The sequence below is a fragment of the Podarcis gaigeae genome (genome assembly GCF_964106915.1).
Source record: "Podarcis gaigeae genome assembly, chromosome: 3".
NCBI classification, from domain to species: Eukaryota; Metazoa; Chordata; class Lepidosauria; order Squamata; family Lacertidae; genus Podarcis; species Podarcis gaigeae.
In genome coordinates this window covers 41,394,689-41,416,316 of record NC_139680.1, presented here as the reverse complement: position 1 = coordinate 41,416,316, position 21,628 = coordinate 41,394,689, and the positions used below count along the sequence as shown (strand labels likewise).

Here is a 21,628-nt window from a genome sequence, read left to right as displayed (position 1 = left end):
CATCTGCCCTAGAGTCTGTTTCCTCTGAAACAAAGGGGCTGATTTGTTTCTACTCTGCTTTGAGATTCCCCAAAGTGAGAACACTAATGGTATCCTTTCCCATAAATGATGTGCCACTCTATTTGGCCATGGAAATACTATCCACTCTAGTATTGATACAGTGACACCAAAATGCTACAATATTTAGTCATTTAATGACACTCCTGAGGCCTGATCCATCACAATTAGCAATGCCTAAGCTTTTCACTATCCATAGACTTGCGGAGCCCTAACTTTGCAAGGGATCAAATATCATGCATCATTTAAAAAGGCCTTTGTGATATCAGTATGGTGCCACATTACTTCACATGATCTCCACCTTCCCTAGAGATTAAATGAGGTAATAGAAAGTGAGGGAAGGGGGCAGAGCAGGGCAAGCTCACAAAGGCGCAACTACTTTAACCTCCAGATGAGGTCCATGATTAAAAAAAAAACTGTGTCCCTACACAGTCTAGATACCTGTTCTCCCACCTTCCATTTTTTAAAAAGGAAATAACACCTAGCAAAGTAATAAACAAAATCATTTCTGGCTATAAACCTGCCATTACAGACATGGTGTTGTGTTCCAGGTTCTTGTTCTTTTAATACAAAGGTTAAAGGGTAAAGGACCCCTGAACAGTTAAGTCCAGTCAAAGGTGACTCCGGGGTTGTGGCACTTATCTCGCTTTCAGGCCGAGGAAGCTGGCGTTTGTCCACAGACAGCTTTCCAGGTCATGCGGCCAGCATGACTAAACCGCATCTGGCACACCGGAACACCATAAAGGAAACCAGACCACCCGGAAACGCCATTTACCTTCCCACCACAGCAGTACCTATTTATCTACTTGCACTCGCATGCTTTCGAACTGCTAGGTTGGCAGGAGCTGGGACAGGACAACGGGAGCTCACCCCATTGTGGGGATTCGAACCACTCACCTTCCAAATGGCAAGCCCAAGAGGCTCAGTGGTTTAGACCACAGCGCCACCCGCTCCCTTATGCAACTACTACTCTCTAATACAACTCCTTTAGTAGCAGATATATATATATATCCTCCTTGGACTCATTCAGACTTAACACTAGAAGCAAGCTTTTGAGATGTAGAAAGCTGCTCATTGAGTGAAGGATGTTCAAAACAAAAATGGGCAAATTTGAATTTCAAATTATTTAAACAAACCAATAGGAGCATTTAAGGAGATACTATGTTAATTTGCTTTGCTGGAACAATTATGTTATATAAATCCTCAGAAAATGCAGTAACAAACAAGCAAACAAAAAACCACAGGAAAGGTGAACAATATTCCATCCCACCATCAGAGAACCCTTGTAAAATAAAGAAAATAAAAAGCAAAAAGGGACTTACATTGCCACAGCTGGAAACGTTTCCCAGGCACGCTGTATGCCGATGTGATGGTATTTGCAAAGTGGTCAGGGCATTTGGTGTCAACAGTAAGGACTCGTAATGGTTAGAGTCCTTATGATGCTGTCAGCTAGATGTCACCATCTTCCTTCTGATGGAGGCACATTCCTTTTTCATAATGTCTTGGTGTGGTATCTTCTTTAGTAGATCAGAGTCTTCATGAGCAAGCCAAAGTCCCCTCCCCCACACCCCAGAGAGGTGGGGCCACTGCCACATGCAGCCCTGCAGTGGCAGAAGGTGGGGCAGGCATATCAATTTGGTCCAATGACAGCAATGGGGCCATTTGGGGGTTTTCTGCTGATTGATGTCAACAAGGATCCCACCAGTGGCCCATCCATCTGCCTACATTCAAAAGGGGAATCACTGCTGCAACAGAAAACTAACACTGGCTTCTATCCATGGCTCTGTTTGTAAGTTTGTTTCCATAGTGCTATGTGCAATGCAATTCAGAAGCTCACTTAAGACTAGATATTGCATGGCACAATAAAGGTATGGCAGTTCACAGAAGGTGGCAAGCTTTATTTTTTAATATAAAAATTAACAACCCAGTTTATTTCAAGCAATAGTACTGGAGAAATAATGTATATCAAGAAGTTACACTCCTGGATCAAGCATGAAGAAAAGCAAAACAAAACATGCTATTCACACTGAAACCAATTAAGAGCATCTCCGTTTACTTTTTCTATAGGAAAAACACAACTATGGGCACATAAGGGAACAGAAGGTACTTGTCTGAGCATGATTTATACCTACAGGGCTTTTTGTACACATGCAAGACGCATGCTAGACAATTGGTCCCAGTAAGTAAATATGGTATACATATGATTGAACACACAAGAATAGTTCTTGCACATTATGAGGATTATAAAGCACACATACAGCATAGATGTATACCCACTCATTCCTGCAACACAGCATATGGCATAAGACTTTTGCCACAGAATCTCCAACTACTTCTAAATGACATAGAACTATTTCTCACTGTAAAGCCGTTGACCTCAGTGCAGAGTTGGCTACTAGTGCTTAAGTCCTTTGATCTCAACAGGACTTAGATAAATTGTGGCAATCCCATTTATTTCAACACTTAGGTACAATTGACTTCCTCTGAATTGAGTTTTTGGAGGGTTGTGTTCTTAGCTTGCTTAAATGCAAGGCTTAAGAGTTCTGTGACTTTCAAACACACTCAGGGGCTTCACATGTACACAATCCAACAACTCTCACATCCCATCATATTCCAGCATGGATAACTTTCTTATTAAACAGTTGTGCTGTACCTCTAGAAGTAAAATGAAATAAAACAATAAGCAGTGTAAAAAGCTCTGGCTTCATCAAACACTTAAAAAGACCACATAGAACTATCCCATGCTGCTTACCAGAGCATATTCAACTGTAGTCCTGTACTCGCCAATGAAAGATAGGATAGAAAGTAAAGGAGAAATGTGTTCTGTTTTAATGTAAGAAATACCTTGCTCAATATTCTTCAATCAATAATCTGGTGGGAGGCTGGACTCAGTGTTTGCTCTCTAAAATGATAGGCGGCTCTGAAATCAGCAGGTCGTCTTCACCCAGGGAAGAATTCTGGTCGGTGTTCACAAAGTTGGGGATGTTGAATTTTGCATGGCTATTCAGCTCCTCCTCCAGTCCCTCGCTGCTTTGAATTACTTCCTGAAAATGGATGTTACTGTCCATAACTGGCACTCTCTGGCATTGCTTTGCCCTGTCCATGTTCTCATACTCATTGATGTAGCAGTGAAAAAGCAGCCTGGATTCCTCAGCAGCCTGCTGAGAAATGATCCTATCAGAATCGAGAGGCCTTCCAAAGTCTGCCACAAAGTTGTTCATGCAGAGCCTTTTCTCAGAAGAGTCTGCAGTGCTAGGGAGCAAGGAAAGAGGACCGGTGGGTGAAAAATTGGGCACAATTTCGTTTAGGAACACAGTATAAAAGATCAGGTGCCAAAAAACTCTCTGGAAACAGACTGGGCTGAGACAGGATGGCAAAAAATATGTCCTCCCCATTCTTGAGTCAATGGCTTACACTAATCAACTGATTACATGCCTAATCTGAGCCAACCTTAAGTGCTGCAAATTCTGTAGAGTTCATTGGAAGGACTGTCCTCCCTGCCCCACGACAAACCATACATTTCTGATAACAATAAAGCAAAACACCTGTGAAAACACAAACTTAACATAGCAACTGAATGGAAATACTTGTCCTCTCCAGATACTCTTCTTAGAAGGAGAAGCTTGACATGCAGTTCTAATTTTGTGTTTTCAACGGTTAAAAAGAATCCCCAGGAATTTTGAATGTTTTCCACATAATTGTAATTTTCATTTAAAAAACCCAGTTATAAACAAAACCTAAGCCATACCAATTTAAATAAAATCACTAAACTTCTTTTCAGGGGAGAACCCTTACACTCAGAGAATGGATAAAATTGTGTTGGAATCCATCTGCCAGAAAAGGTTTGCGATAGATGGGCTCTGCCTCCTGCAAACCAGCTAAACCCTACAGCTGGACATTCTGTATTCCCAATGGTTATGGAACTGGGATGGGGAACCTGTGGCTCACCAGATGTCGATGGTTTACACTTCCCATTACTCCCAACCATTGGCAATGCCAGCTGAGGCTGATGGGAATTGGAGTCCAGCTCTATCCACAGGGCCAGTTCTCTGTTCCTCATCTCAATTATTCATTAAGCTATCTGATTTATTTCCAGACATCCTGGTTTGGGGGTGCGGGAGAAAGAAGGCTGATGGGGCTTTGCCCTTTCCATCTTTCCCCCAGCTTCCAAGCCTTGCCATAAACCAGCATCTTGTGTCCTTTTCTTCATTGAAGTAACTGGCATGCCCTCATTGACAAGATCAAGAGGACATCGTCTTTTCAGAACGGACAAGTTACATAGAATTGTACAGTGGCTAAAACATAAGCTGTGTTGGGTCTTCTCTATTTCTGAGCGAATTCCAAAGAGCTATGGCAACAGAGGTGCTGCTGCCACCTGGGTCCTGGGCCTTAGACGTCTGTTTGGTGGTACTTACTCTTGGTGTGGTGCTCCCGCCTTGGTCAACAAGGTCAGTACAAAGAACATAAAAATGACGAAGACAACAAGGCCAACCCAAAACCCAATCACAATCGAATCTGTAAGAGAAGCAGAGAAGGAGGGAGATTAATCTGCGTGGGTGCATTAGATTTCCATTAATACAAAAATGAAAAATGAACCAGCTGCTGCCCAGTCCTTGGCTGATTATGTTTCGTGTACATTTTGTCAAGGCCCTGATTTGGTGAGGTTCATCTCTGCACAGAAATGTATTTGTGCGTGCTACTGCCCCCAGCTATATGTACAATCCACATATAGCACTGTCTGTGTCAGCTGTTCACAGTGTGGGTCACTTGTGAGCAGGCTGGGTACCTAAATGCCCCTCCCTACCTTCCTCTCTAACTTGCAGCAGGTGATCAGTGATGTTAGAACTTGCACTGCCAGTCATGTAAAGAACTCTGGATTGGGGCCAGAGTCTTGTATTGTTAATATACACTGTCAGTGAAATCAGGCAAAGAAAAACTGTGCTGCTTTGCAGGGGCGGAGGAAGGGGGTGCAGTGGGGGTGGGCCGCCCCAGGTGTCACAACTGAGAGAGGTGACAAAATGCCAGGCGGCACTCACTGCAAGGCCTGCAGAGCACCCAAGCCACATGTCTCTCCTGGGAGTGACGCGGTGGCTTGAGTGCGCTGCCCCAAACAGTCCGCCTGTTGCCTCCCCTCAGCAGTAGGGCAGCTGAGTGGGAGGAGACAGGCAGACTCCTCAGAGGCCCCATGGAGCGTCCTGCCCCCAATGGCCCGCCCTGCAGGTGGCTGGTCCCATCCATGGGTGTAGGGCACGCCCGAACGGCTTTCTCCACTGCTGCTGCTTTGCAAAGATTCCTCTAGCACATGTATAGCATGGGAAACAACCAGCTAGGTCTGTGCGCATACACACAAACACACACATTGTGGCATTTCCTTCCCAATAGTCCAGGGGGTTGAATTTAAAACCAGCAAAGAAGGTGAACTCAAATGACAGCAAGAACACAAAAGTAAGATACTAAAAGCTATTTTTTTCTTAGCTATATAATTTTCAAACAATAAAAGGGACGATTACCGCGTGGCAGAGTAAAGCAGCTTATAATTAAGGCTGATTGCAGCTTCTTTATGCTCTGCTCACATTTGACGTTCTGCATACAACTCTGGCAAATTCCATTTGGAAAATAAGCCTCATTTCATAAAGGACTATGTAGTGCTCATCACAAGAGTCTTGGCAAAGAGCAGCTCAGATCACAGGAACAAATTGAGGCTATGTGATTATTACCAAGGCCATGAAACATAGGATGAGCAGAGACAATCTAAAAAGAAGCTCCCCATGTACCCCTGAGGCATGGAGTGATCCTGAAATGACTGGTGCTCTTAAAGGAAAAGAAAATTTTGGCTCAGAAGTAAAGCCCATGCTTTCAAACTATGGGCGCAAATATTTAAGAAAATGTCAAGGGGGTAAGTCAATGGTGCTATCAAATTGATTAAGAGTGTGTGTGTGTGTGTGTGTGTGTGTGTGTGCGCACACACACACACACACACACACACACGCAATTTCAAAAATGCATTTTCTTGACATTTGAGTTGAGAATGAAGAGTTTTGGTAATTGAAACAACCAAAACATAGAGCTTCCAGATTAAGACTTACACTTATGAGCCTTGAGGCCTTCAAAGGAAACTGGCCCGTATTCATAATATTCATATTCCCAAGTATAATCAGAATTTGATAGTAAAGAGTGGTGGGATGTTCTGTTGGAAATAAATCTGGGTCCAGCCATCTCCAACCTGCATCAATACAGAAATGCAAAAACAAGCTTTAGCAGAAAAAACCCGTCTGAACCAAGTCCCCACCCCAAACCTCTCAGCTTTCTACCCACGACTCCTCATTCCTATCAGCAGCAGTTCTCTTCTCTTACAAATGCCAGCCTTCACCTCCACCTTTTGCAGTCTGTTGATGGATGGCTAAAATCAGCATTGAAGCAGCTGAACACAAGGTGATTCCAGGACTGTTAGGCTATATATAGCCTTTCCTCCATGGAGCTCAAGCTGGCATACAAGGGTTCTCTCCCTGACAACATTCCGGTGATGTAGGTGACACTGAGAGACAGACACAAGGTCACCCAGTGAGCTTCATGGCTAAGTGGGAATTTGAACTCTGCCTTCCCAGGCCCTAGTCCAAAACTCTAACCTTTACACCACATGGACTCTCGGGGGCTCATAGATTTTATGCTAAAAGTGAGGTGCTGTGGACCAGCTGTAGACACATAAAAGGAACATAATGCTGTGCTAACATCCATTCAGAGACAGCTTGCAATTATTACAAGCCCTCATTTTACGTTTGCATAGTTTACAAATGTATGCTTATATGTGTAGCACAATGCCACAATCAGGCGCCTTCAGTGTAGTTTAAAGGACATTAATAAGTTGAAGCCTCACAACCGTTTCCACTTTAGAGGAAAGAGAACTCTGAAAAATGTGTGCACATATATTAAGACTGTTCTGTGCAGTACAGGCTATTTGGTATTCTCTCGCTATCCAAGCGTACCTGTCACAGAGGGATTTTTGAAAACCCTCTGCAGGCTTAGTGTTTTAAAAATAGCTGGGCTCTTAATTTTGATAGGCAGTTCGTAATAAATTCTGCACAGTTTTGAAAAAAGTGTACACTCTAGTCAGCCTCAGGAGGTAATCTGTTAATTCTAAAACTAACTACTAGCATTAAAAAAAAGAAAATGTGATAGCCATTCATTTCTTTCCGTTCTTCAGACGAAAGCATGTGCTCCACGTTCAGTTTCTTGCCAGGGCCCTTTCACTTTTAACTATAGCCACTTTCCAACTGACTCTCAGCATCTAATCATCACCTCATGTCTCATAACAAACAACTCTGGGGCATGATGTCGTTTTCCAGTTGTCTGCTCAGTGGGTGCATACAAACATTTATTCACTGCACTGAAAGCATTAGTCAACATACACCCATTTTTAGCATTTACCACATTTATCATGCCAACTTCACAAAGCAGACAAAACGTAGGATTGCTAGCATACCCAATCAATGCACTTCGTGGGATCAAACCCAACATTCTGTCCTGTACACCTGAGTGACGCCGGGAAACTGGGGCAAGGGGGAGGGAGATCATTTTTGTTAATCATTCACATTTAATGATTTTTTTCCTCCTCCCTGCCCCACCACTTTCCCTCTCATGCTCCCTGCTCTTATTTAAGCTTGTCAGCTTTCAGAAATAGTGTGTGCTACCAACTGAAGTGCTAACATAGTATTCTTTAATAAGAGATGAACGACTAGCTAACGGGTCTCAGACTCCGGAAAGATATTGTGGGGGCTTACGTCGTGCACAACATCATGGATTGCAAAGTTGCGACATTGGGCACAGGTGCCTGGCAAGACAGCCAGGCAGCTCAGCTTCCATGGCCGGGGTTCCTCCGCCTCCTCCTGCTGCTGCCATGGGCTGGAGGCTGCTTCCCCTCCACAACAGCAGGAGAAGGAGCCAAGTTCCTGGCTCACACAACCACTTCAAATGCCCTCCTCATAACAAGTGTCTGAATTTGACTCCCCCTTTGAGCTTGAGGTCAAATGTTGCTCCAGTCCCTTCACGCCACCCCTGATACTTGCAGTCACTGCAGTGAAGGGTACAGTGGTACCTCGGGTTAAGAACTTAATTCGTTCTGGAGGTCCATTCTTAACCTGAAACTTTTCTTAACCTGAAGCACCACTTTAGCTAATGGGGCCACCTGCTGCCGCCGCGCCGCCAGAGCACAATTTCTGTTCTCATCCTGAAGCAACGTTCTTAACCCAAGGTACTATTTCTGGGTTAGCGGAGTCTGTAATCTGAAGCGTATGTAACCTGAGGTACCACTGTACATCCTTATGAAACTTTTAACAACAGAACAGATCCATGATCTGGCAATGGCATCAATACAGTCATTTGATCCCCTAAGGGCTAGATCAGCACTTTATTTATTTCTTAAATTTGTATACCACCCTATACCCGCAGGTCTCAGGGTGGTTCACAAAATAAAATCACGATATCAAAACACAGAATACATAATCAAAATATGACCTGACCAGGAAAGGGGAGTGGATCCCTCACCCTTTCTGGCTCCTTAACAACGATCTGATATTCAGAAATCAGCAGCTGATGCTTTTATTAGCATGAACATAAACATAAGAAATGGGTACACCAGCCAGAGAGACTTCAAATGCCTGGATCCCTTTGCAACAAGTGTGGGAGGACTGCCCAATCCTTGGATGATTTTTTTTTAATAAAAAAAAGATGGGCCATCAATGATGGCTATTCTGTGCTTAGAGATGGGAAGGCCTCGGGGGGGGGGGGGGGGGACCCAGGAAAAAATTTCCAGTTTTTCCCCCAGGTCTTCCCATCTCTATCTGTGCTTATGAGATATTTATCATTTAACAAGAAAAAGCAAAAGATCCACTTGAAGAGACTTTTATGGAAACTGTACTTACAATCCTAAGGGAAAATTTCCCTAAAGTGTTCTATATTGCAGGCAGGGGAAAGAGGCGCCATTGTACAGTGGTACCTCGAGTTAAGAACTTAATTCGTTCTGGAGGTCCGTTCTTAACCTGAAACTGTTCTTAAGCTGAGGTACCACTTTAGTTAATGGGGCCTCCCGCCGCGCGATTTCTGTTCTCATCCTGAAGCAAAGTTCTTAACCCGAGGTACTATTTCTGGGTTAGCGGAGACTGTTTTCTCCCTTCAGTTACTCAGTGTAGAGGTACATAATTTTGTCTTTTGCCAGGGGGATTTTGGAAGGCAATAGACACAGCATCAAACTGTATCTTTAAAAAAATAATAATCAAAAGGCAGAATCCACATTCTCTACCTGCCTCAAGCAAAAGGCATCATTAAACCACCAGCAACATCTTCAATTCTCACCATAGTGAGTCTCTGCATGACATCAGTTTAAATTTGAGAGCTCCAGGCAAATGTTTAGTCAGAGAACTGACAGGCCAGGAAAGCTGTTGGAAAATTGCGTTTGCAAATAATGGTCGTGGCTGAAGTGATCATAACCGGTTTCTAGTAGAAATTGATGATTCAGCAAATTGTTTTACGTGTTCCCTTACTCCTTATACCTCAAACAAATCTGGCAACAAAGTGCACCTCATAGGTCATCCAAGGAGTCCTCTGATGGCTTCTACAAATTAGAAGACAAATTTCTCTCTTTTAAAAATAATAATAATACTGTACTAAATCTATAACATGAAAGCCCCGGGTGACAAACCTGTCACATTGTGGCAAAATCCTTTGCAGATTTACAGCAAAATCTTATATACATCAGCAACCATTTATAAACAACAACAGGCTGTCAGATGGCACAGCTCATACCTGTGGAAGCACACGTTCGGCACTGGCTCCTGAACTTCAGAGTATATCCCAAGATGCTTTTCTACCACCACCACCACCCCACACAGGATAGGCCAGAGACATAATGGCGCTTGAGGTGGCACATCTAAAATGGCAGTCTCCTCACCAAGCAGTGTGGCAGTGGAATGATCCAGTGGAAAGTGCCCCTGCTCAAGCCACATTGAAATAAACAGGAATGCTTAATGAGTTTATGGCCTTAGCTCAGTGTAAACTGAGCTCTTCTGCTGCTCCTGCCCATTACAAGGAGCTTTGCACAGAGAACTTCCTGGTGGGTTGTGCTCAATAGATCATGTCTCTCCCCATTCTATTCTGCTACATTTAATGGTACCCACAAAGTGCCTTGCTCCTGCATGCACACACTTGTGGGTGTATACACACACCCTGAAACCATCAAGATGATTGCCTCCTGTCATGGCAATGAGAGAGGGGGTGGAATATATACACATACAAATGCACCATGTGCATACAGAGTTCCAGGACTTAAAAGCTTAGCGTAACACTCCACAAGGAAACAAGTCAATCTGAGAGATTTTATGCCTGTGAAGCCGTCTTCCATGGGTTCCTGCAGCTGATAAATCAGGCTGATGAAATGAGGCATCACCAAAAAAGCAAAGTAAGGAAATTTAGGAAGAACCATGGAGATTACTCATCTACATTAATGAGCTCCAAGACAGCTAATGCAGCAACCCAGAAAGCAAAGTAGCTTTGATAAATGCTCATTAACAACGGTTGCGGCTGTAAAGCAGAAAATAAAGCTTAGATAGCGTTTAAGGATCTTAGCACAGAACTACAATTAGTTACAGAAGAGATGGGCCCCTATTGATTCCCTCCTCCTCCTCCATCTCCCTCTCCCCTCTTTTCATTCTCATTCTCACTGCTTCCCATAGAGCAAGGAGGTGCTGGTCCAAGGTTCATACTGCCTCCCCTGTTGGTATGCATCTGAGTACCAGTTGCGGGTTATCACAAGTTTCTGAGTGTGTTGTGCTCAGGTCCTGGCTTGCAGGCTTCCTGTGGGCATCTGATCAGCCACACAGGACTCGATGGGACTTTGGCCTCATCCTGCAGGGTCCTTCTTGTGTTCTCCTGGGAACAGTGGTGGTCCTCAGTCCCTGTGCCCTACTTTCTTTTGTTGCATGGGGGAAACAGTGTACAAGGACCAGTCAAGTAGATTCCCTTTGGCCCCAGGAGCCAAGCATCAGTAAGGATTCCCAGAGCCTTCCCAATCGGTTAGCCCGTTGAGCCAAATCAGGGCCCTGGTGGTGGTCAGCTTAGTGAGTCACAGACCCGCCAGATTAATTACTGGATCTCTGCCTCCTTTCTTTTATCAAATGTTTTGTGCCACTGGGGAAGTGGTTATTTTGTATTGATTTGTTTTGGATGTTTGTATGTGATGCCAATAAAAGGTTTGATGAGGAGTAAGGATTGACATGACTCTGTCAAGGCTATGTGAAGCATTCTATCTTATTATAAATGGCCAATAACACCTAAGGCAGAAGAAGAGGAGCCTGGCATGAAAGCAGAAATATGCCAGAGGAGAAGAAGAAAATGATAGTGGCAGAAAGAGAAATGGAAAAGGGAACGTATTAAGGAAGGAGAATAAAGGAAAAGGAGTGTCTCTGCAAGCTCACATAGAAATATTTAAGTATAGTGTGTATACTTTATTATTAAAGTCTTGACACTTTAGAAACATGGAACAATACAATGGTAAAAAAACAACTGAAAGAGTCAATGTCTAATATTAGCACAACTAAGAAAGGAATGCAGTATAAGATGAAGTAGTCCTTTCTACCTTCAGTGACCAGTGTGAAGGGCTTTACCAGACAAAGGGCCTTCTCCGTAGTGGTGCCCACCCTGTGGAACACCCTCCCATCAGATGTCAAGGAAATAAATTACTATCTGACTTTTAGAAGACATCTAAAGGCACCCCTGTTTAGGGGCGTTTTTAATGTTTGATGTTTTATTGTGTTTTTAATATTCTGTTGGGAGCTGTCCAGAGTGGCTGGGGAAACCTAGTCAGCTGGGCGGGGTATAAATAATATATTTATTATTTTTATCATCATCATCATCATCATCATGCACAGAGATATAATTTACTATTTATCCAATACAGGAAAACAGAATGCTGGACTAGATAGGCTTTTGTCTGATTCAGTAGGGCTCTTCTTGTCTACCAAGGGCAGGAATTGCTTCATTAGAAATACACTGCCATCATCTCCCTGGCCCCACCTGAATGAACCACATGAGTGATAACAGCTCCCTCCTATTGTGAAACGAAAATCTTCGCTTCTTAAGAAATTTCAAAACAAACAAACAGAGGTTTACAATAACCAAAAGGCACCTGTTTCAGGATTAAAAAGTACACCTAAATACATTGTTTCCGGTTTCTCCAATGTATTTCTCCGGAAATACATTGTTTCCGGTTTTCTGAAGCTTTCACAATTCAACACAAATGCTCTGTTCACTTCTATCTGTCTTGTTCTCCTAAATAGTGTGACATGTCAGGGATGTGCCACATGCAGGCATTTTGGTGTTGCCCATGACTTCTTCCCACAAGGCTGAATTCAAAGTTGCACAAGTGAATGACCACCATGGAACTTCGCATTCTACTCTTCTCCCTGCAACTTTTTGCACCCCCCAGCCCCATAAATATCTGCTCCAGAACCAGAAGGTCCCCCCCTCCAGATTTTGAGAACACACAGAGGACTGCAGAGGGAGGAGAGGGAGGTGAGTCCTATTGTCCATGCAGAACTCCACTGCATTCACGCAGACAGCACTGGAAGCAACACACAATCAAGTTGCCTTTAACAAACAGTGCCTTGTTCAAGAAATTCCCACCTCAAAACTGTGAACGTTGGAAGTTACTACCCCACTTCTCCAGAACAGCAGTGCAAGGTCTTACACAGGTGGCCTGCTTAAATTTATCATTTAAAATTTATGTGGCTTATTAAGATCAAATAAGATATTCAAATACACACACTCCCCCGACGGATGAACAAATTATCCACTTCTCTGTACATTATAACAACTCGCTGTCTACAACTGCATTAAAATTCACACCGTTTATTAAACCCTGGTGTTTTCCAAAGGTAACACAGATATGTAGAGCAGAGGTCAGCAAACTTTTTCAGGGGGTGGGTCCAGTCCACTGTCCCTCAGACCTTGTGGGGGGCCAGACTATATTTTGGAAAGGGAAAAAAAAGAACGAATTCCTGTGCCCCACAAATAACCCAGAGATGCATTTGAAATAAAAGGACACATTCTACTCATGTAAAAACATGCTGATTCCTGGACCGTCCACGGGCCGGATCTGGCTCCCAGGTCTTAGTTTGGCTACCCATGATGTAGAGAGTGCCTGGCATTCACTTCTCCTGCAAAGAATACAGTACAGTATAGGTAGGAAGATACAAAGGGAAATAATTGGGTTGCTTGACTGTAGCAATTACTGTAACAACACAAAAGAGGGTTAGAAGGAGAAAGAAAATAAAAATGACCTTCCGAAAGAGCTACGTCAAATTACAACCAAGGCTCCAGGTGTACAGCTTACATATCTTTTTTATCTTATAAAAAGATTTTATACAAAGATCCGTGATCCTCTTGGTACCCAGTCACAAAGGGCTGGAGCAGCTTTGCTTCAGTGACCCAATCTACTCCAGTGTTGATTTTTAGCACAAACAGCTATGCAAACCTGTTACGGGTGCAGAGCTCAAGGTTTAAGCGTGATTGTGCAAAACAGGTGGATAATTTCTTGCTAGAAAGACAGGAAGTGGCTCTCAGCACTGGGTGGCAACACTAGGCTAGATTTCCAGTTGGTGGGTTGTAGATGTGTGGGGAGTATTGTATTTTCCTGTTACTATTATTGCATTATTCTGTTTTGTGTAAACCACCCTGTGGCCTCTTGATGAAAGGCACTATATAAATTTAACAAATCATCATCCTAATCATTTTGGACACTTTATATTCTTATTAAAAGTCTCGCTGAAGGGGGGAGGGAGGAGGAAGCTATGTTTCTCTTGGATCTACTTCCCAAAATCTTACCCACCCTCTCATCTCTTGAGATAGCCAGTTTCACAAACTGGAAAGCCATTTTGCCATGCTCTAAGTTGAAGGACAAGAAAGATCAAGTGTTGAAGTTCGCCTGCTGTCTGAGGCAGTAACAGAGAAGCAACTGAAGGTGTACTTTATCCCAGAAACAAAAACAACCACGTTTATTTCCTCCATAAACAGTTCTGCGCAGTTACTAAATGGCTGCTCCACTATTAGCCTTGGCCAATGCCATGTGGAAGAAAATGACTTCTGTTAAAGTGAAAGAAATGCTGTTTTTGTTTTGTTTAACACTGGAGGAGAAGCATTTTAGCAATGTCCCAATCATATTTTCCACATCATTAGCAGGTGTGGAAACTAAATTGTAACTAAGTCGGCCCTTTCCTCAACGTTAGAGAAACTGAAAGCAATTCAATAAATCCAGCTTGCTTTTAAGCTTCAGCCTAGACCCGCAGCTATTTTTTCTTTCAGTTTCTTTTTTTTAAAATTTGCTTTTTATTAGTTTTCTTGCTTGATGAACAAACACAGACAATAAAATAACCAAAATAGTAAAATGACAACAAAAACAAAAAAAGGGGGGAGGAAAAAAACTTACAAAAAGCATACATACAACCATAAATCCATAAGTTCTTACATACTGACTTATGTCACTATATTCTTTAATCCCAATTCCTTTTCTTCTCTAATAGGCTTCCATCCTCCACAACGCAGGTCTATTTTGCCTATTTTTAAAACTGTTCCTTTTATCCTTTCTTCATTTTTACTGTCTTCCGCATACTATACTTGTAATCCATGTTGTGTTTTGCGAAAATTAATCAAAGCAAAACCAGGTTTTGACTTGGGGATACTGTTGTTGTTTTTTAATAATCTCTGTAAATTTCCATTCCTTTTGGAATTTTCGGTTAGACTTCATTTCAGTTTCCCAGGTGGTAGACAGTTTAATTCCATCCATTCAAGTTACGGTGGAACAAGTTTGTAGCTCTTACATGTCTGCCCTTTCACTGACCGGACCCCCTGCCCACAACACCATCTCCCCCAGCAAACTTCATTATAGAAGCATAAGATTGAGATCTGACATAAAGTTGACTGCTCATCTTCTTTGAGGCTTCGGTCACCCTTTGCTTTGCTATCCCCATCTTTATTTCTCCCACTGGGCAGCACAAAAGTTCAGGCAAATGTCTCCCTCTGTCCAACCTATTTGGCAAATATGGGCAGGACAATAGGGTTTCTAAGCGCGTTCCAAAGCTAGGTATGGCAGAGATAAATTGACAACAACAGATCTTGCAGGTAAGCCTTCAAATCTACTTGTCTTTACTAAAACTCTCACTGGAGATGACTCAGTCAAGTGATTCATGCTTGGGGACATAATATGATCTGCTAGCTAGGAACTATCAATAAATCATCTTTGCCTTATGGCTGTCAGCAGTACCATATATTTGGAAAGTGAGGCGTACCCAAAGTAAAGGAAAGATTGAACTCTGATTAATAAGAATACACACAGAGGCTTGAACCAGCAAGACTCTGGGTGCGTATAATAATCTCTGTCTCCCTCCACCCCTCGGCCCAGGTCGTTTATTCACAAAAGAACTTTTACAGAGTGTTTGTAAGAACCAATCAGATTTCTTCTGAGCATTTCAACAAACCCCACGTGGGGACAAACTACCAAAACTAATTAAGCATGGGGTAAATAAATTGAGAACTACAAAGGAGTGCATCCAGCAACCCCCAGAGATCATAAACAAGCAATATACATGATAAGAAGGATGGCCAGGAGGACAGCGATCATTATCACCTTCATGTGAGATCTGGTTCCTGGCCCTAAGATTAACATCCTGGGATTAACATATCAGAAAGGCTACTTCAAAGAAACTTGCCCACTATCTTTATGGCCCAGGGTGCCTTCCTGGCAAGCAACTGGTAGCAACTGGGCTGCATACGTGACTTGCCAAACAAGAGAAATGGACAGTAGAGAAAATGGCCAGAGATGCAGAGGGTTGTGGGATTTGAACAGAAATTATTGTCAATGTATCAAACCCAGTCAACACAATGCATTCATCGTGGACACAATGGCTTGATGCATATTTTATAATTCCTCATAGTAATCCCACCTGACCCCACACTCTGGATATTTGCACTCCTACAGGAAAGAGGCACGTGCATGGTGCTGTGGTCTAAACCAAAGAGCCTCTTGGGCTTGCTGATCAGAAGGTCAACGGTTTGAATCCCCACGATGGGGTGAGCTCCTGTTGCTCTGTCCCAGCTCCTGCCAACCTAGCAGTTCGAAAGCACACCCGTGCAAGTAGATAAATAGGTACCACTGTGGCAGGAAGGTAAGTGGGATCATCTTTAAGGATGGTCCTGGTTGCGGGCAGGTCCCCAGGCCGGTTCTTCCTCCACTGAGTGGGCAGAGTAATGCCGTTATGCCAGGGTGGCACCACGATCACCCTGGCTTCTTGGCCAATCGCTTTTGTGGGGGGGATCGTGGGGGGATATAAAAGTGGCAGCATGACGCGTGTCAGGCACCTGCTTCAAGCTGCCAAAGACCCGCCCACCCGCCCTTTATTTTAGATGTCCTCTAGCATTGGTTTGGATTTTGGTTGGTCACCTGTCTTGGGACGGGGGCCAGGTAGGAATTTTTCCATTTGGCAGATTGGCACTGGCCACTTGGTTTTCACCGACCTCTTAGCAATCGTCACAACTTTGTAAGGTTTGGCGGTTAGGCATTGACTCACTGATTTGTGGGAGGGGAGGTCAGCCATCGCCTGCCCCTCCTTTGACCAAGGGTATTCCGTTAAAGGAATCCAGGGCCTAGATCCTGTCCGAAGTCCACTTGAGGGGCTGGGGCCATGCCAGGCCTCTAGGGACACTGAGGAGAGTTGCAGGCGGCTTCCTCCAATGTGACTTCCTCTTCGGGTGGTTTACCCTTACTGACTTCCTGCAAAGGGGGCAGGAGTCCGATATAGTCCTTTGCCAATGCCTTAGCCAATACCGCTCACATTTCTGTAATCAATAAAGTTTTGGCCTGAAAGTGAGATGAGCACCACAACCCCAGAGTCGCCTTTGACTGGACTTAACCAATCAGGGGTTCTTTACCTTTTACCTTATATTTGGAAAGTGTTGCAGGAATGGGTGATACCAAAGGTTGTAGTTTGAACAGATATGGAGTGGCCAACTCCCAAGGGACTACGCAGCTCCCAAGAGACTACGATCTTTAAAAACTGGCAGTGATCTTTTTAGGAAGTAGGAAGGCCCGTTTTTTAGGGGTTCAGGTCAAGATTGTTAACCTTTTTTTAAAGGAGGGGGAAAGCCATGCTTTTTTGGCATGCAGGACAAAAGTGTTGAGCTTTTTTAGGGGAGCCAAACTTGTTGAGCTTCTTTAGGGGGAGCCAGTGATCTCCCACAGATGTCCAGTGATCTACCGGTAGAATAGATGGTAAGTCTGCAATATGTAGTCTTTTGCTTCTGTCCTCGTTTTCAAACAGACTCTTCAACAACCCTGAAACTACAACCCCCTTTTTCCTCCTCATACTCTTTCTTTCCTTTGTCTAGTACTTATTTAGCCCTTTCCCCCCCCCCCATACTGAAAGTCTCAAGAAAATAAACTGAGTGCTGAATTGAGACTAGGAAGACCTGGGTTCAAACAACTACGAAGATTACAGTGTGACAGTCCTGACAGCCCACCTCTCAGAGCTGTAGGGAGAATGTATTAATATGAACCCTTGACTGCTAACCCTGAACGCATGGGTTGAAAGAAGGGATAGGAACACGGTCAAGTCTAGTAAATGTTCAGTTAAATTATCACAGAAAGTTGCAGGAACCAGCGGTAACCTTCTGCCATTCATCACTAGTGCAACCATATTTGATCCTGCTATCACCTATGTCCATTCCTCTGGCTAACAGGATCAGAAGTCTGGAGAGAGGCTTTCTTTTATTTAGTAAAGTGTCAGAATTTGACCAGGGGAGACTGGAAGCATCAATCGGCTTGTTGTGGTGTTCTCTTCTGCAATACAGAATTGCTATAATCCCAACAGCCAGAAAAACAAACAAATACTTCTCTTGCAAGCTTTCCCCAGAAGCTTTCCATCTCCTGCAGCACTGACTCAGTTCAGCCAAATTCGCGTCTATCAAGGAGCATACAGTTCTCACAGACTTGATCTGTCTTTTCTCTCTGCAAACCAATTTTAAATTCAGACCACAATTATCACCCTCACAATGAATCCTGCCATAACAACTCTGCTCTAGGCATATTCTCCCTCCCTTCCCCCTCTGTGAGTGTTTCATTCTGGGATCTGGATTAACTTCAGAATAAATTCCGCCAATTCGCTTCTATTCACCACCATCAATGGCATATCAGAGTAACCCTACTGTGATCCCAGCCACTTTCTCAAGACCATTTGCTGTGCAGTACTTATTGATTCATATTCCAGCCACCATTTCCCCACAGAACTGGTTGAACAGCAAAGAAGATGGGCATATTTAGCTTTTGGAAGTGTGCTCGTGGAAGCGTCTTCACAATCAGCTATTTTTGTTCCACAGTACAGTTCAGTTAATTTACAGCAGGCATCCCCAACCTTCAGCCCTCCAGATGTTTTGGACTACAATTCCCATAATCCCTGACCACTGGTCCTATTAGCTAGGGATCATGGGAGTTGTAGGCCAAAACATCTGGAGGGCCGAAGGTTGGGGATGCCTGATCTACAGTATTCTCATAATGTCCAGATATTCTTTGGGAGATGGAAGTGAAAGTGGAGATGGAAATTAAGGAGGAAAAAACAACCCCAAATATAACATTTTATTTTCTAGTTACCTCCAATCACATCATTTTTGGATGGTTACCCAAAGAGGCCCTAAACCGCACAGCATGAGACTGTCTTTAAAAAGAAGACCACAGGGTTTGCTTACATTGCCAAATATCATTTGATAACAACTCCTGAACAAAGTTCTACCCAAGTTATTCATAGAATTATGGAGTTGGAAGGGAGCCAGTTATTTGTCTCCCATTTTTCAGACTAGAATGCCCCACACTAAAATGCCTTTACAATTTAACCAAGCCTGGAACTATATAGTCTAAATAGGAATGCAGGGATCTGTATGGAAGAGTCTTGCAGTCTCTGCCACCTAATGATGGGGAGAGCAATCCTCTGTAGGATGGGGGAGGAGGAATGATGGGCAGATCATCTGTCACTTCCAAACCCTTGTCGGCTCACGCTGGCCAGGATGGGAGTAGGGCACTGCTTTCTTCTCACCTAGCAGATCTTTGCCTTTTAATTTCCTTCCCCCACAACTGAAACCAACAGGGAAAATAATTAACTGTGACAGCTCCAGGCTGGTAAAGGTAGCAGGCCCAACTCTGGGGGCTGTTACAGATGGACGGCCATCTGCCACGTATGATTAAGCTGAGAGTCCTGCATTGGAGGAGTAGGTCTAGATCATGGGTAGGCAAACTAAGGCCCGGGGGGCAGATCCAGCCCAATCGCCTTCTAAATCCGGCTGTGGACGGTCCGGAAATCAGCGTGTTTTTACGTGAGTAGAATGTGTCCTTTTATTTAAAGTGCATCTCTGGGTTATTTGTGGGGCATAGGAATTTGTTCATTTTTTTCCTTCAAAATATAGTCCGCCCCACCACAAGGTCTGAGGGATAGTGGACCAACCCCCTGCTGAAAAAGTTTGCAGACCCCTGGACTAGATGGTCCTTGTGGTCCCTTACAACTCCACAATTCTGCGGTTCTGTTGTTCAGCTGCCAAGGTCCACAGTTGTGCCGCAACCACAGATATTTAGGTGGAACTGCACATCATACATTGTCTCTGTCCTTCCCAACCCAGCTTCAGCATGTTTTCAGAACCATTTCAATTATGTTTCCATTCTAATGTCTGTTGAAGCAGTTCAACAATGGGGGTGGGGGAATAAATCTCACTCTGTGGTTCTACCAGAGTAGACAACTCAAAGCTATTATTCAGTCACTGATGAAAAATTGTTGAAGTTCTTCATGAAAGCATGACAGTAATTGATCATTTGTCCTCGCCCACATTCGTAATGCATTGTACTGTTCCTCACTGTAACACAGTTTCTACATATGATTGGCAGAGCCTCCAACCAGCTTCACTTTTTTTCTAACAGGTTCACACAAAATAGTTCACATATAAATCTTAATTCTGAAATACGGTCATGGGGATGGCATACAAGAAGAGAAGGGGATGAAACATCTGGGTTGGAGTGAAGAGTACTGGCCATACCCCACATCCCCAGAGAGAATACAATGGACAGATAGAACAGATAGAGAAAAGCAAATACAAGATGATTTCCATCTCTCTATCTCCCTTTGGAGCACAATTGCTAGCCATCAGCTTAACAGAACATTCGTAGCTTCTCACAGATACAGGGCAGGTCCATCTCGTACATTTAAAGCAGTGTTAGAAAGCCAGGCAACAAATGGCACCTTAAACCTGGGTTACGGTCGCCACAACAGAATTTCTATTCACCAGGGGGTTGGACTGGATGACCCTGGGGTTCCCATCCAACACTACGATTCTACAATCTCAACTACATTGCTTGACCAGAGCTTGCTCTAACATCAATTCACATGTCCCAGTATGGAAGAAGGAGAAACACACACAGTGGAAATGGAAATGGTATTAACTATGGACTAACTGTGGTTGCCAACTTGGTGCCCAGAAATCTCTACTGAGTCATGATAGGAATGTTTTGCTCCTTGCACAGGTCCTAACACCTGGGGCATTTTGAACACTGATTTAAAGCACTTAACTTTCCCCAAAGAATCCTGAGAGCTGTGATTTCCCCATTCATAGAACTACCGTATTATTTCCCAGTACCTTCAACAAACTGCAGTTTCTAAAATTCTTTGGGGAAAGTCATGGCTATAAATGTGTGTTGCTTGTGCTTTAAATATACTGTGTGAAACTTTCCATAAATCAGCAGCATCAATCCACAGGAAAAATAAAAGGAAAAAATCCAGAGCATTTTAAAAAAGAAAGAAAACAGCCCCCAACACTTTGTGCTTTCAGCTCCTTTTTAAATGCCATTTTGCTTGTACAACTTTTTCTGTCTGACAGAACATAAATGGGGGAGCAGGAGCTGCTCTCTCAAGAAAGAGCTGCAAAAGGAAAATGCCACTGAAAAAGCACTGGTGTTCACAAAAGGCACAATATCATATGAGGTTTGAAGCAAGATAGAAATCTCAGAAATAACTGAATCAAGCAGAACAAGACATGGATCAGGCCACTTCATAAAAACACAGCACCTCTTCTACAGAGACTCTGGTTATTTTCCAGTTGTTTCTGCTTTAACATTTCATATTCTTGACATTTGTTTCAAGGAACACCTTACCTTCAACAGTTCAATCAGCAAAGAAAATGCTAAAAGCAGTTCCAGTGGAGACTTTCTGTACTACAAAAATCCCAAGAGTGAAATAACACACACAAAGATCCAACAATATGTTTTGCAGCCAATTCTGGAATTAGCAGTAAACTGGGTAAGGAACAACAAACTAAAGCAGAGTCCAGACAAGACAGAGATACTGCTAGTGGGCCAGATTGCACCCTGCCTACATAATCTAGCTTTTATTTTGAGGGGAGCTATTTGATCCAGCCATATTGTTGGGTGCTCAAATTACACCTGGGACACAACGCATTTTCCACCAGCTATGGCTGGTCCTGGACACAGCTAGCCAGGTGG

At 43.4% G+C, this 21,628-nt stretch overlaps 1 protein-coding gene across 1 annotated transcript; it reads right to left on the bottom strand.

Moving 5' to 3' along the window:
• Window positions 1-1,934: 1,934 nt before the first annotated feature.
• MRAP2 (melanocortin 2 receptor accessory protein 2) lies at window positions 1,935-16,884 on the bottom strand. The gene is made up of 4 exons (XM_083730852.1): window positions 16,615-16,884; window positions 6,144-6,280; window positions 4,473-4,572; window positions 1,935-3,309 (listed from the first exon to the last, which is right to left on the bottom strand). The coding sequence occupies exons 1-4, from the start codon at window positions 16,692-16,694 to the stop codon at window positions 2,946-2,948; spliced, it is 681 nt and encodes a 226-aa protein (XP_083586978.1). The 5' UTR covers window positions 16,695-16,884; the 3' UTR covers window positions 1,935-2,945.
• Between the last annotated feature and the right edge of the window lie 4,744 nt (window positions 16,885-21,628).